The sequence below is a fragment of the Toxotes jaculatrix genome, chromosome 14 (genome assembly GCF_017976425.1).
Source record: "Toxotes jaculatrix isolate fToxJac2 chromosome 14, fToxJac2.pri, whole genome shotgun sequence".
Taxonomy (NCBI): domain Eukaryota; kingdom Metazoa; phylum Chordata; class Actinopteri; family Toxotidae; genus Toxotes; species Toxotes jaculatrix.
This window is the reverse complement of record NC_054407.1, coordinates 14,410,635-14,425,197: the sequence shown is the minus strand read 5'-3', so window position 1 is coordinate 14,425,197 and position 14,563 is coordinate 14,410,635. Positions and strand designations below refer to the sequence as shown.

Here is a 14,563-nt window from a genome sequence, read left to right as displayed (position 1 = left end):
AAAATTTTACAGTCAACTTGAAATTGTGCACGCAAAAACTCTTCCGTTTCTAAGCATGTGACTTGTGAAGCGTCAGTATAAGAAATATTTCTGATTAAGGAGAATGCCATTTCTGTCCAAAAAGGTAGAACAACCTATGGTTCCAAATAAAAGTTCCCCGTTCTTTATGTCACACACTGGTTCGTCTAATTCACAACATCATTAGACGTTTGCACCTTGTTTTAAAAGTAAAGTAAAACAGAAACAGATAAATACATGTTGGTGTTCCTATTTGTGTTAAAAAGTTAAAAAGTTGTTTTTTGGGTTTCAAAACCTAATTCACAGTTCTTTAAAATCAAACCTGATTAACAGCAAACAGATCACAATGATCTCTTACTATTTGAAGTCTTTTATTTTTCTTTGATTCTGTAACTGATAATTCGTTACGTTAGTCAACAAAAATATTTCTTTTTTGAGTGGTCAAAGTATGTGTAAGTCACAAAACAATACGCTACAATACCTTACTTTTAATACAACAAAAATACTTTGTGAATTATTGTGGTTATATTACAAATTCTGTACAGAATAATCATAATATATACTCTCAAACTGAAATAACGTCCATCTTAAATAAATTTCAGTGACAAACTGAACAGAAACAATTCAAAAACACCCAAACATCAAGAAGGTTAAGGTAGTATTTGGTCGGTTATTCCTATAGTTTTCTTTATGTACATTTATACAAAAGTAACAGCATGTCTTCTTCAATCTTCAAAAACAATAGCAATCTAGCCTTCTTCAACTCAATCTCATCATTTTGAGAATAAAATTCATTCACTCAGTAATAAATACAAAACCTCTCGAATTCCACACAAATCACATGACAGAGACCTATGATAAAACTGACTCATGGAATCAAGTATTTTAAAAGTTTTTGTGTGTGTGTGTGTTCTGTTTTTTTGTTTATTTTCTCTTTTTTTTTTAGTGCAAGTTAATATTCCCTTCGCAGTATTCATTGCTGTACATTCCTCATTCAGTGATGTCTACATTTAGTCATACGGTATACATTAACAGTATGAAACAAAAGGGCCTGCCCTTAGTAAGCAATAAGGCCGCACCCTGCACAGTGCTTTCTCATTCGCTGGTGGATTCCGCACCCCATGTACACCAAACAAACACACAGATACATACAGACCAGAGGCATCTCATACAGCAGAGCCCCTCACATATGGCACAAGTCACATCCTGCTACTGTGTTACATTTTCCCTTCCTCCACCCATGATTTTTCCCATGATCCTAATGAACCAACAAGTAAATTCATTCATCTCCTCCAAGGGTTCAGGCCTTCTGCTCATTCGTAAAATGACTTTAGTGTGAAGCCTTTTTTTTCTCCATGCAGAGATCACAGCATCCACACGCTATAGCAAGGAATGCATTTAGGTTTGTCGTTTTCCTTAGTTAATCCACTTCCTGCATTCAGGAGCCCCACAGTGGCAGGCGATCTTGTGCTGACCCTCCACGGTGTCAAACTGGTAGTCAAAACACAGCTGGAGAACACAGACAGAAACATCTGTTCTCAGCATCACAGTGGCACGTTTCAAACCAACACTCTGCCTAATTAAAGAAAAGGACACTCACCTCCTCTCCTTTTTCAATTCTGCGCATGCAGCTGATGATGATTTTGTAACCCCTTTCAAATGTCACCACCTCAGCAACGCAGTTCGGGGCACAAGAGTGGTTGATGTATCTGTAGAGGAAAAATGAAAAGACATTCAACTGGTGCAAATAGTACAAATTTTATATTCTCAACTTAAATCAAGTGTTTTAATAGATCTGGATTTCAAAAAATGTAAAATGTTTTTTTCCCTTTAAAATCCAGACTTTTTAAGACGGTTTAAATTCGAAAAAGGAAAGACTTTATCCAGCTCACATTTCTTACAAAAGTATTCCAATTTGAACCATCAGGTTCAGTGTACATTATATTTAAAAGCCACCAAAAGCTGTATCAAGATATTAGTTTAATGTTACATTTATGTGTGCAGGCAAAGACACTGACCCAGCAGCTCCATGGTGGTAAACAATATGTACTTAGCGAGTGAGGTAACAGAAACTTTGCATATCAGCTGAGTCAGAAGCTCTCATTTAAATAAATGGGTTTCCATGTTTAAATACCTGATCCTTTGTTTTCACATTTGTGTTTTGTGGTAACATTTCAGCCACAACATTCAAATTACAATCACATTTCACACACACACACAAAAAAGCATGCTGCAGCCATAAAAACACCATGCTGAACATGTTTAATATAAAATAGGCATAGAGTCACATAATCACAGACGATGCACATGGAAATCTCACTGTACCTTGCGAGCCCTCCAGTTCGAGTGGCATCAACAACATGTTCGCTGTCGATGCGGAACATGAACACTGTTCGGTTCTATAGGGGAGAGAGAATTTACTTGCTGACAAAAATAAATTTAGACAAAATGAATTTTAGCCTTTAAAATATTTAACACAAATGTATACCTGAGATCTATAGATCTTCTCCTTCCTGATGGCAACCTCATTTCGGAGGATCGTTCCATTGTACTCGATCACCATAGTTTGTTTTTCAATGTCTCTGGCAGCAAACAGCCCCAGGCCCTATGAATACATTACACATGTAAGTATTCAAGAGTCCAGGAGTATTAGTCTCATTACATCATAACTGAATAGTAAACCAAATATTTAGTTCAAGACTCACCTGGATGCGGGAGCGGGCAAGATAGACATTGGCTCTCCACTCACTCTTCATCCAGCGGTACTGAGAGGATCTGGGGTGCACTACTGGAGGCTTGCTATGGGGGGCGCCACCTTCCCCTTGGGCCACATTCTGGTTAGACCTGGCATTGCTGCTGGATACTGCCTGTGGTTGTGGCCTTTATTTTTGAAAAGGGGGAAGTAGTGAATACAACAGTGTAAAAAACAAAACCAAAACCAAAAAAAACCAGCAATTCAATAATATTTTTGGACAACCGTGAATTCTATGAGATAACCTATGACCACAAATTAATGTCAGCTTCACACAAAGGTACCTTATCACCAGAGAAATGTAGGGGGAGCTTGTCCTTGGCTGGGCACGGGCACTGCCAGCTGGATTGAACATGAGAGGCAACTCGACGAGAGGGTTGCGTCCATAACGGAATGAGTACCTGTCACAAGCCTCCACTCCTGGGAGCTGAAATAAATAAGTAAAATGGAATTATATGCTGCAGCCACAACAGAACATGATATGTACATCTGTTTAAGTTCACAGTCATATTCCTATATGTGAGTAAAAATTATAAAACGGTGCTACAAACCGATTCAGTGATCTTGGTGACTGCAGGGACTGTGAGCCCAAACAGGTCCTCTCCCTTCAGGTAAACAGGGAAAAGCTTCAGAGTGCCTGATTCAGTCCTTTTCTCAGCAACGGGACCCAGAACCTTATCCCACACTCCTGTTTACAGTGAGATGAGCACACATTAAAACTCTGAAAAGACTGGAACACACAACAATCATATTTCTGAAAAGAATCGGAGAGAGCAAACCTTTGGCAGAGGTGTCAGTCAGTAAGAGGTCTTGGTAGCCCTGTTCAATGACTCTGATGGTAAACTCTGGCAGTCCCTCACGGTCTTCAATAGAACACACGTAACGGCAACGGCGGTTGCCATGGCGCATGCTCCAGTAAATGCGGCAAGCCTCATAGCCAACTGGAAAGATGGCTGTTGGGGAATGGAAAGCCGTCATTTGAATAGGGGTTAGTTGGCCCATCGCATGCAACACAAGGCTGCCCACTCGAAAGGTGTAGCCTAACTCAGGGTGCTGCACCGCAGTGGCAATCTGACGAAGTTCATCTCTTTGGACGTAGACACGTCGAAAGACAGCGAAGCAGCGCAGCTCATGCTCCAGTGCTTGTCCTGCTGTTCCCCTGGGCCTGTGGGCATGACATAGCATGGTCTTGTCCTTGAAGAAGGTGCACTGAGCTTGCAGAGCACAGGTGAAATGGTAGACATTGGTGCAGCGTAGGCGGTGACAGCCACTGGTGGCTCCAGTCTGCTGGCAGTAGGCGCAGCGTACTGTTTGACCACGACGCAGTGCGAGCTCCACATTGATGAGGGCGCCAGCCTGGGTCTCGTACACCTCAGTCGACCACAGGGCACAGTTTAGGTGAACCCATACATCAAGATCGAGATTAAGCAGCCTTGCAGGGCCATCGGTGACCCCATCTCCAAACTGGTGGCAGAAACAGCAACGCCGGTGGTCCCGGAGTGAGGCAGGAGGGCGCAGGGAGGCCCCAAGTTTCTTGAGAAGCTCATCGATCTTATCCTCATCTGGGAGTTGGGAATTCCCTCTTGGCACCACTACCTGGACGGTCCACTTCCTCCAGCGGAGTCCTTTCTGTCTTTTTCCCTGATGCCAGCCGTCATGGGACCTTGGCCGGGCCTTCAGCTTCACTGTCACTTTGATGGCATCAGACTTCATCTCCATCTTTGGTGTCTCACTTGCCATGGGGAAGGGGATAGGAGGGGTAGAGGGGGGAGACTGCTTGGGCTGAAGCTGGGCCAGGCAATGGACATCCAGCGATGACATGTTGTTACTGTACTGGTGCTGAGCCTTAGAAAGGTTCTCTGTGTGCTCTGAGGCTGGGAGGAGGGACACTGATTCCTGAAAATATAGGAAAGGAGCAATGACAACCAGCAAAACCAAAAGTAATCATAATAATGAAGTTTTTTTTGATGTAGTTAGATTTTCTTTAGTGTTTCTGCATGTTACTCTGGTGCAAACCTTCGTTTCTGTGGCTGATCTTGATTGCAGCGGTGGTGAGGAACAGTAGAGAAGGAAGCAGCTGTGACTGCAGAAGACCAGGTCTTCTTCACATTTCAAACGGCCTTCAGATTCCTTGTGAGAGAAGTAAGTCCAAGCTTTAACCGGCTGAATAGAGAATGAGCAGTTAAATCAAAGCCTGACCAATGTGAACTGCTTAAGCTCAACTGATGTTAAAAGAAGCTATGAAATAAGCATCAAAAACATACAATATTTAAATAACCAAAATACTCTCATGAGTGACATCATGGGGTGTACTGCTTAACCCACGAATTGATCCGAAATGGATTTAACTCCAGGATTTACATAATCAGAGGATACATGCAGTTTTATGTGTGTGGTACTGTGTGAATATGAATATATATGGATGTGTGTGGTCCTTCAGGCTAGAAGTAGATATATCCTATCCTATCCTTGATTTGTTACCTTCATGTGGGCAGGGAGATCTTTGATGGATTTCTGCACTCCATTTCCCAGAACCACCACCTTACAGTGGCAGCACCACTGTGGTTTACATCCAGGGCTGGCAGGGGTCTTATGGTCAGGACCTCGAGCTAGAGCTGCACCTGATGCAACAGAGAGCATGTTTTAGAAAACTATTTCCATTTCAAAATACATTCTGTGACTTTAAAGCTGTAAACCTTAAAAGAAAACAAATAAATACTAGCTTGGAAAATTAAACACTCTATTACAGCAGTAAAAGAAATGAAACCAGACAATGGAGGCAACTGAAATTGTCTCTTGGTGAGGTGTCCACTCTCTTATAAAGCTCGTTCTGTGCTGACAACACTCATTAGGCCTGTAACTGGGGTTTTGACAGCAATAATGAGGAGTAGTCATCTAAACAAAAATCATTTATTCTATTTCATTAGCTGAGAGAATCACTGATATCAATAAGGACGCCTGTCAGCACCTGGGCAATACACTACCCTCAGCCCCAGTTAAATACTGATATGGAAAACAAAATAACAATTTGTAAATACAGTTGAGAAAGATAATCACTCCTGTGAATGTTTAAAGGGAAACAATTACATATTGAGATTGCGTTGCTGTTTTGTGCTTTTTCCCTGCAAGTCATTAAGTTAGGCTTAAATCAGACATGACATTTCAATTAAAAGCTGCATTGCAGTACTTGGGGGAGTCAGAGATGTTCTTGTTTAATTTAGGTTTGTTCCCTCACCTGGGCTGTTGGGATGGAAGCGGAACTGATGTGCCTGCTGCTGTTGCATCATCCCGTGTGCTCCACTGGGTCTTATCATCTGTCCCGCCCGCCCATGAGGCCCTCCATTGTCTCCTTGTCCATGGAAGAGCATGGGAGACTGGGGCTCTGTGCCATGGGAGCCTACCCTTTGAGCAGTGAGCATTGATAGGGGCCCCCTGTCTGGGGTGCTGCTGACTTCATAGCTGCTCGGGATCTTCACACACAGTAGGTCTGAAATGGCTGCTACCACACCCGTGATGTTCTGAGGGGAAAAAAACAAAACAACAAAAAACATAAAGACTTTAGGTGATTAGGTTTTCCATCAAAAAAAACCGACAGTGCTAGAAACAAAAAGCAGGACTAAATCTATGATGAATTCTTGTGAAATCACAGTAAATTTAAGTATTCTTACCTCAGCTGCAGCTGGTCTCAGTGTGATAGCTACAGACACCAGTCTTTGTTTGGAATCGTTAGACACAGAGCCAAAGGGGGAGCCAAAGAACATTGCGGAAGGCTCAGTCTTGATATCTTGCAGTTTGATCTCTGACCCTAGAGGATGAAAAAAGGAAGAAATTCTAAATAATTGCCACACTGTTAATGTATGCTGGAACTATGTGTTCCAACTGTATACACCAACACATCCAATTAATTATGATTCATTTTTAATTACTGTGGAGTCAAGTATATTTACCTTTCCCATCAGGTGGAGGGAGCATGGGAAGGACAGGAGACAGGCAGGGGGATGGTGGCTCTTCCTTCACCAGAGAAAGGTCTGGGTAGCGACTGATCTCCATGCCAACCACACTCTCAGGAGATGAGGATGGAACAAAACTGTCAGGTGTGTCCCTGTCTTTGCAAGGCTCCTGTCCTCTGTTACTGTTAACATTTGGCGAGGACACACACACACACAAAAATTAACCACCTCTGTCAAAACCAGGCAGCCAAAGGGCTTTGATTCTTTAAAAGAATTACGGTTATTTATCTGTTACCTGAGCTCCTCCTGGTTGTTATGTGGAGGGGTGGGGAGGGAGGCTGGAACATCCACAGTTTTGGGTCCCTGCGCGATGGCCCTGGCCAGCAGATCTTCCTCAGTCCTAAATGGGACATGTAGCGGCTTTGGGACCAGGCCTTTGGACACTATATGAAACAGGGGAACAGTGTCATTGTGAATGTACACACACAATGCTTGTCTGTAATGAAGGAAATACACCATTTCTGATTTCTGTTTTCCATAACCAGTTACATAATGTGAGAATTTTGGATACTGTCACAATATCATGTCACACTTGACTTAAGTGTGACATAAAGGCACACCCTCATGTATTCTTACCCATGGCAGCAGCTTTGCTGGCCAGCTCCTCTGTTGTGGCAAATCCATTTATCATTTTCTGTCGGTTCACGGGTGGTGGGGTGGGAGGAAGAGATGCTGGTGGTGTCGGTGGATTACTCAGGTTACTCTGCTGTAGGAATCAACACAAGTGCAATGTCAGGACGCCATGCTGCAGACACACTTGACACACATCACTCTGTTTACCCATTTTAAACATAGCAAGGTAAGCAGGTAAGCACCTTGTAGGCCAGCTGGGAGTAATAGTCAGAGACTCCATCGAGTGAAGCGCTGCCAAAAGTACCAGATAAGAGGTTCTCTCCATTGAGCTGGCCGCTGCCATAGGGAGCAAAATGGGCAAAGTTGACCCCAATTAAGGGCTCCATGAGGGGCAGCAGGGAAAGCTGCTGTGTCAGGAGAGAAAAACAACCAGGAGGAAAGGATAAGAGTAAAATCAGAACAAGTATGTTAACAGCAATGGATGGTCTACGACAAACAATTGCAGGAAATCGCCAAACAGAATGATAAAACAGAATGTATCTATATAGAAAATAATAAAAGTACACATAAAAAGGACATAACACAGCATACACTATATTTATTATCAACCAAGCATCATGAATCTTGGATTGAATGACGACTTGTTACATTATTTTCGTTTATCTGCAGACCTTGTCATCAGTGCAATGTTTACACGAACAGCAAGCAGGTTTTTTGGTTATTCCCTCCTTTGTTTACTTGTTATTTAATAAAATAACCAGGCCATTAATCTTTTACAGCAAGTTCTTTTATGATAAAATAAACCTTTGATCAAAAACCTTTCATCATTTCAAAAAGATAATTCTTCAACCACTATAAAAAGCACTTGTATGAAGGTTGTTTCATCGTTATATAGGTATTTTACATCCTGTAACTTAGTGCTGCCTGAATTATCCCTGAGACAGTGGCCTTGTGTCTGGATTGAAAATAGGAACAGTAAGTAGAAACAGTAGAGTCTACATCTCAGCAGACTTCAGAACCAGGCAGGCGAATGTGGGCAGCAACAAAGAGTTAACTGTTCAATAGCTAATTAGAGAAGGGTGAACAGACATAGCTGTAATTTCACTTTTAACAAAATCCATGTTTTACTGAGAAACTGGCAGTACATGCTTATTTAGTTTTTGCTAAGGTGTATTAAATTTGATGATGAGATGATATCACACTACATCTCTAATGAGTGACTTAGCTTCATAAAGTTTGAGTCAATAAGCCTCAATCAATGAGGGACTTGCAATATAATCATAAATCCCCTTCCACTCTCCTGAATAATAACAGCTTCTAATACCTGGGTGTGCAACTGTCATCCAACAAGTACCTAATTACAGTAATGTGCTTATGATATGCAAAATTAGTGTCTGTACACTTGGTAGAGACAATTTTCTATTCTGGCAGCAATTAACACTGTAAAATTCAGAGCAAAGCATTGCATGAGGAGCAGGTGATAAGGTGGTAAAATAAATCTTACCTGTTTGATTTGGGTCATTACAGTGTCAGGGCCAGAGTGCATCAGCTGTCTCTCATCCCCTTCCTTCTTCCTCTTCTTGTAGCGAGAGGCAGGTTTCTCTCCTCCCTTTGGTGCTCTCTTGTTCCTCCCTTTCTTTTTCTCCTGTTCGGGGAGCAGAGGTCCAGGAAAGTCAGGGACACCATCTGAGTATGCCTGGAGACGAGGGGAGAAAAAAAAAGTTGCTGTTGTATAAAAAGGCATGAACAAAGTTCTAATTACTTGAGAAGCATTCTGGCAGATTAGATGTTTTAAAACACTTAACTATGACTCATTCAAAAACTGACAGCTATGACTCATACCAATTTAACTATAATGTTCCTCATATCTGAATCACATAGCCCGTCTATGACTCATTGTGTTGATCACCCCCCCAGCGCGCTATAACTGTATGACTGACCCCATTGCTGTCCATGGAGCTTTGCCTCAGCAGGGTTTTGCAGTCTGCATGCTCCTCCTCCTCTGAGCGCAGGCTCTCCTCTGACCTCTGCTGGGGCAATCCAGGTGGAGGCGTACTCTTGTTCTTCAGAAGGTGTTTCAGTAGTTCATTGCCAGCCTCACCCTTGTTTGGACTTTGCCCTGCCAGGAAGGGAGACATGCTCCCTTTACTACCCTCCTCCTTGACAGAGCTCATTTCTGAGCCGAGGGGCCCTTCTCTCGGCCCATGGCACTCACTGGCATCAGTCTGCTCCAGCTTAATGTTGTTGAGGATCCTGTCATGCTCCTGAGCCTGTGTCCTTGCTGTGTCTGATGAGAGACCAGGCTGTCCTCCAGAAAGCTGCCTTTCCAGCTCTGAGTGACTGGGGGTGGAAGATCCCAGCAAGGGGGACCTGGACAAGTCCTGGTCTCCGAAGAGATGGGTGTTTCTGGTTGGAGTTGAAGAGGTGTCTGAGACGCATGGTGTGAGAGGGGCTGTTAGGTCAGAGTGTGGAGTTGAAGGTGTCTTGACCGAATCTGTGTCATCATCTTTCTTCTTTTTGCGGCTCCTCTTCTTTTTCCCTTTCTCATCTGGGATGATGTTGGAGTATAGCTGGATAAGAGACTGACCTGAGCCTGGAAAGTTTGATGGTAGAGGTGTAGCCGAGTCAAATGCTGGACCTTCACCCTGCATCTGAAGCATCATTCCTGGGCCACTGAACTGACGAGGTCTTGGCTGACCCTGGGGAAAGTTAGGTGCTTGTAGGGCAATATTATCAGGCCCCATACCAGGCCCCATATCCGGGGGCATCATCCCATTGCCCATCAAGGCCCTCCTTTCACCTTGCATAAATGTTCCAGGTGGTGAGCCCATTCCAGGCTGCATGCCCTGTTGCTGGGGATACACTGGTCCTAGAGGCTGTTGTTGTAGAGGGGGCCTCTGAGGCTGCATGAAGTCTGGTAGCTCTGTATTAAAAAATGGCATCTGAGAGAGTGGTGCCATGTTCCCATCTGGCCCCATCATCCCTTGCTGTTCCATTTCCATACGGTGTTTCAGGGCTCTCTGTCGTTCGACTTCCTGCATGAGCTGCACCCGCTGTCTCTCCTGCTGCTCCCTAAGCCTCTCCCTCCTCTCCCGTTCCTGGAAGCCTTCACTGAATGGGTTGTTGTCATCAAACTTCACACCACCTGCCTGCATGGGTTTTACACCACCCGGTGGAGCTGGTGGTGCCTGGGGCTCCAGAGGCATTTGTGAGTGCTGAGGCATGTTACCCATTGGCATCTGATGGGGCTGGCCTGGATTTCCCACAGGTACCTGGGGGGGCATTATTGGTGGCATTCCTGGTCCACCCATTGACATGGGAGCACCTGGATGCCAGCCAGGCGGTGGGTTGGGCATACGTGTAGGTGCATTTGTCTGACCAGGATGGAGTGGCATCTGCATCATGGGGTTCATAGGCGGCTGAACCATTGGCGGTCCACTGGGGACCATGCCTGCAGGGCCTGGCATCGGGTGCATCCCGGGCATTACGGGTGTCATATTGTTTTGCTGGTGTTTCACTCTGTATTCCTCTATAAGTTCAGCATGCTCCTTCTGCTGCTTGCGGATCTGAAACAAAGCATAAGACATAAAATGTGACTGAAGTTCTCTGAAAATTACAATGAAATGATGTATTGCTTGCAAGGTGTGTTATCACATTTACAAAACAAACTCATGAGGACAGGTTTACCCAAGGGAGAAAGTGAATGATTGTTCTTTCAAATATCAGCTTAAGAATTTAACTTTAGAGCCAGAGTTGAATAATACTATCAGCCAAAAGCTTTTTTTTTTCAGCAGTGCTCTTTTAGGGAGTCAAAACAGGTTGACAGGTGCAGTGGAGACTATGTGCTTTGAATTCTTCTGTTTGCTTGGATATAATTTTTCAAGTCTGCCTGCAAATAAAATAGCTCGATGTAAACCTTCCTATGCATACCTACATTGTCGGTTTTAACAATTACACTAATTAATCAATATTTAATACTGATTTGGAACAATTAAAAAGGACAATGCTTAGGATAAGGTAGAGATGGAATTCAGTGGTAGAGTTTGACAGGCCAAGCATTTACCTGCTCCAGTTGTTTCTGCACTACACCCTGCTGCTCTGTGACATGTTTGAGCTGCTCAGCGTCCTCCTCCGGGAACTCTCTCCCTGCCTTCTTTGCTGTTCTCTGCTTGGCAGACAGGGCTTTCTTAGACTTCCTGTGAGCTCCGATCTTCTCTTCCAGAAACTTCTGCTGCATTTGAAGTAGTTGTTGAGTCTCCTGGAGCCACTCCTCGTACTGAGCCCTCTGAGCGTTGTCTGAAAGAAGAAAAAAGGCTCTGTTGTTAGCAATCTTGAGAGCAGAAAAAAAACAAACACCTTAACACTTCTAGACCTGACAGACTTTCAAACCAAAAAGTTGACAATGCATATATATTTTTACAAAACTTACTGACAAATCCTGGTCCAAAGTTTGGAGGATTGGGTCTTGCTACTTGTGTCAATTTGCCGTCCTGAAAGTAAAGTTGACAAGTATGTTGTCATATATTTGCAACTTAGATATTTTACGTTAAATAGTTTTACATAACATTTAAGAAAATAACATTTCATTACCTGTCCAACAACTTGTGGAGGAAGCGGTGTACTTTCAGGACAAGGTGGTACAGGACCAGGGGGAAATCTGTAATATAGCAATACCATAGTCATTCAGCCTTTACGAATTCAATCAATCACAGAAGTATAGCAAAATAGTTCTATGATTTCCAAGTAGCTGGGTTATCATGTTGGTTATGTCATTGCTTTAAAACTCTTTACTCCCACTACCAGTACTGCATTTTCTATTCAAAAAATTCATGTGGAACCAAAGTGAACTTTTACCTGCTCATGACCATTGGGGCCATTCCCATGTTGTTCTGAACCATGACTTTGTTGATGCCTTTCAGGGCAACCATTTTAGCTTTCATGATGGGGTCAGTGATGGCATCAAAATCTGTAAATAACAAACAACACACTGTCAGAAAAAAGCAAAAAACGAGTGATCATCTCAAACATGAACTTATACTGACATCTACAATTTTTTGGCCTAAATAATTTACCAATGTTGGGGAAGAAGGAGTCGCTGGAACGCTGTCGTATCATGGCTTGCATCTGCCTCTGTTGCTGTTGCTCCTGCCTCTCTTGGTCTAGGAGATCCTGCAATAGGAGTGGCTGCTCTTCCAGCAGAAGAGGACGCTGTTGCTGACCCATCGCCTGGTTCAGTGCTGTCTGCTGGGCCTGACTCAGACCGCTCTGGTCCACCCCAGAGGTTAGCCCCACCTGGTGGTCTGCTCCAAAGCCGGTCATAGAGGCTTCTGCTGCAGTGGTGGCGTCAGATATTGTTTGACTCATTGTAAGTCCGGAGGTATGCTGAGCGTCAGTGACTTGGTTCTGCTGGGGCATGAGGTTACCTCCTTGACTGACAGGTTCAACAATTGAATTTAATGACTGCTCCTCAGGCTGCTGCTTAATGAGTAAACTAGAAAGGACTGGGGTGGAGTCGGAGAGTACTCCCTGCTGGTTTGAGGTTAAGGTGTTTCCAGCAGCTTGCTGTTCTACCACCTCAGGTGGTTTCTGACAGTCTTTGACCTCTGTTTTAATTTCTTGCCCAGGTGCTAAAGAAGCAGAGTCCTGATTCCCAGGGGCTTCCAATTTGACTTCAGCTGAAGACTGCTCACCTGAGGCCTCTGATTTTGCCAGTACAGATGCTGAACTGGATGAAGCCTCAGCTTCAGTGCTCTGGTTTTTGTTAATGTCTGTGGTGTCAGCATTATCATCCATAGGATCACTGAGATCCAATTCCTCATTAAACATGTCTTTCTTGATGTCATCTAGGTCTGGGTCTGTATAAGCAATGATATCAAATTTCCCAGATGTTAAGAAGTCATCAAGGTGTAGGTCATTTGTCTCCAGGTCTAGGTCTTTACCATCTTCAGGATCCAAATTCAGGTTTTCCAAGTCAGCATCCACCAAATCTTTCACCTCCACGTCCTCTAGGTCTTTGACTGCCGATTCTTCTGCATCCAGTTTCTCCTCCACAGCTTCACTGCTGGCCACTGAGACAGACTCAGGCTGCCCAGCAGGGGGTGCAGTCAGGATCATTGATGCTGCCATGTTTTGGGTCTCATTTGAAGCAGGCTGGCTCATGGATCTCATCAAAGGAGACTGTTTGAGTGTGTTGTTTCCTGACATTTGGGCTTGCTGATGAAGATTGTCCATGCTAGCAGATAACTGTACATGGCCAGTCTGGCTAGTCATGGGGTCTACCATCCTGGACCCCTGATTTAAAGGGAACCTGGAATCTGGTGCTCCTGCAAAGCCTGCTGGTCTTTGAATCTGCATGTTGGGATCTATGTTGCTTCCTTGCATGGCACCTGGTGGAAAGGGCATGCGTGGCCTGTTTTCTGCTGCTCTGTGTCGCAGCTCGATGAAAGGCTGGCCCATTATGTTGTGCTGTTGCACTGGCATACCACGTGGTGGGAAGTGTTGGGGCAGCCCCATAGGGTTGCCTGGCATAGCCTTTGCCATTTCTGCAGACATGGAGCGTCTCATTTGAGGAGGGACGTCCTGCATTGGGTGTTGCCCCCGGGGAAAGAACTCCTGAGGCCCATGTGGTCCTAGAACCCCAGGTGGAAATGCAAACCTAAAATAGATAAAAACATATATAAAAGGAGGAAGGGCTAGATCTAGATTTATGCAGTGCAGAGTTATAAATTACAGAGTAATTAAAACACAAAGTTAAATAAAAACAATAATGTAACACAAACCTTGGTCCCTGATGTCTCAAATTAGGATCTCCAGGATGTAGGCCTCGAGGGATTTGTCCCTCATTAGGGAAAGAGACACGCTGATCCCCTGGAAAAGGTCCAGGAAACCTCATTGGTCCTCTCATGGGTCCTTGTCCAGGATAAGGTGGAGGAGGTCGGTTGAACATTTCCCCCTGTTGCCCAGGGACCTCCTGGGGCCAGGGTCGAGGAGTTCCTGGGGTTATGTTACCAGAAGGGTCCTGAGGGCCCCTCTCCTGTCGAATCGCACTCCTCTGTTGCTGTTGCTTGAGGATTAGTTCTCTAATTCGTTGCCGCTACAAAACACAACAACAAGCATAGAGAAATTTAAGCGTTTTTAGACACAAGGTCAGTGGGTCATATATAGCTCACAAAAATACTGTATTTTTAGCTGTTCATTTTGTCCTACTTGT

At 44.0% G+C, this 14,563-nt stretch overlaps 1 protein-coding gene across 7 annotated transcripts in view; it reads right to left on the bottom strand.

Annotated features, from left to right (window-relative positions):
• Window positions 1-886: 886 nt before the first annotated feature.
• kmt2cb (lysine (K)-specific methyltransferase 2Cb) overlaps window positions 887-14,563 on the bottom strand; it is a 57,468-nt gene continuing 43,791 nt past the window's right edge. For 4 of the 7 annotated variants that reach the window (XM_041054748.1, XM_041054753.1, XM_041054754.1 and 1 more), the window contains 24 exons: window positions 14,133-14,446; window positions 12,426-14,008; window positions 12,208-12,319; window positions 11,944-12,010; window positions 11,783-11,843; window positions 11,417-11,649; window positions 9,294-10,919; window positions 8,858-9,049; window positions 7,596-7,760; window positions 7,357-7,486; window positions 7,016-7,163; window positions 6,718-6,902; window positions 6,439-6,575; window positions 6,006-6,288; window positions 5,252-5,391; window positions 4,787-4,933; window positions 3,550-4,666; window positions 3,322-3,458; window positions 3,055-3,197; window positions 2,724-2,898; window positions 2,507-2,623; window positions 2,344-2,417; window positions 1,619-1,727; window positions 887-1,527 (listed from right to left, as the gene is read on the bottom strand). In XM_041054748.1, coding sequence (XP_040910682.1) covers window positions 1,435-1,527; window positions 1,619-1,727; window positions 2,344-2,417; window positions 2,507-2,623; window positions 2,724-2,898; window positions 3,055-3,197; window positions 3,322-3,458; window positions 3,550-4,666; window positions 4,787-4,933; window positions 5,252-5,391; window positions 6,006-6,288; window positions 6,439-6,575; window positions 6,718-6,902; window positions 7,016-7,163; window positions 7,357-7,486; window positions 7,596-7,760; window positions 8,858-9,049; window positions 9,294-10,919; window positions 11,417-11,649; window positions 11,783-11,843; window positions 11,944-12,010; window positions 12,208-12,319; window positions 12,426-14,008; window positions 14,133-14,446 — 7,488 coding nt within the window. In that variant the 3' untranslated portion in view covers window positions 887-1,434. The remainder of the gene's footprint in view (window positions 1,528-1,618; window positions 1,728-2,343; window positions 2,418-2,506; window positions 2,624-2,723; window positions 2,899-3,054; window positions 3,198-3,321; window positions 3,459-3,549; window positions 4,667-4,786; window positions 4,934-5,251; window positions 5,392-6,005; window positions 6,289-6,438; window positions 6,576-6,717; window positions 6,903-7,015; window positions 7,164-7,356; window positions 7,487-7,595; window positions 7,761-8,857; window positions 9,050-9,293; window positions 10,920-11,416; window positions 11,650-11,782; window positions 11,844-11,943; window positions 12,011-12,207; window positions 12,320-12,425; window positions 14,009-14,132; window positions 14,447-14,563) is intronic. The other 3 variants (XM_041054751.1, XM_041054752.1, XM_041054749.1) reach the window with 2 other exon arrangements.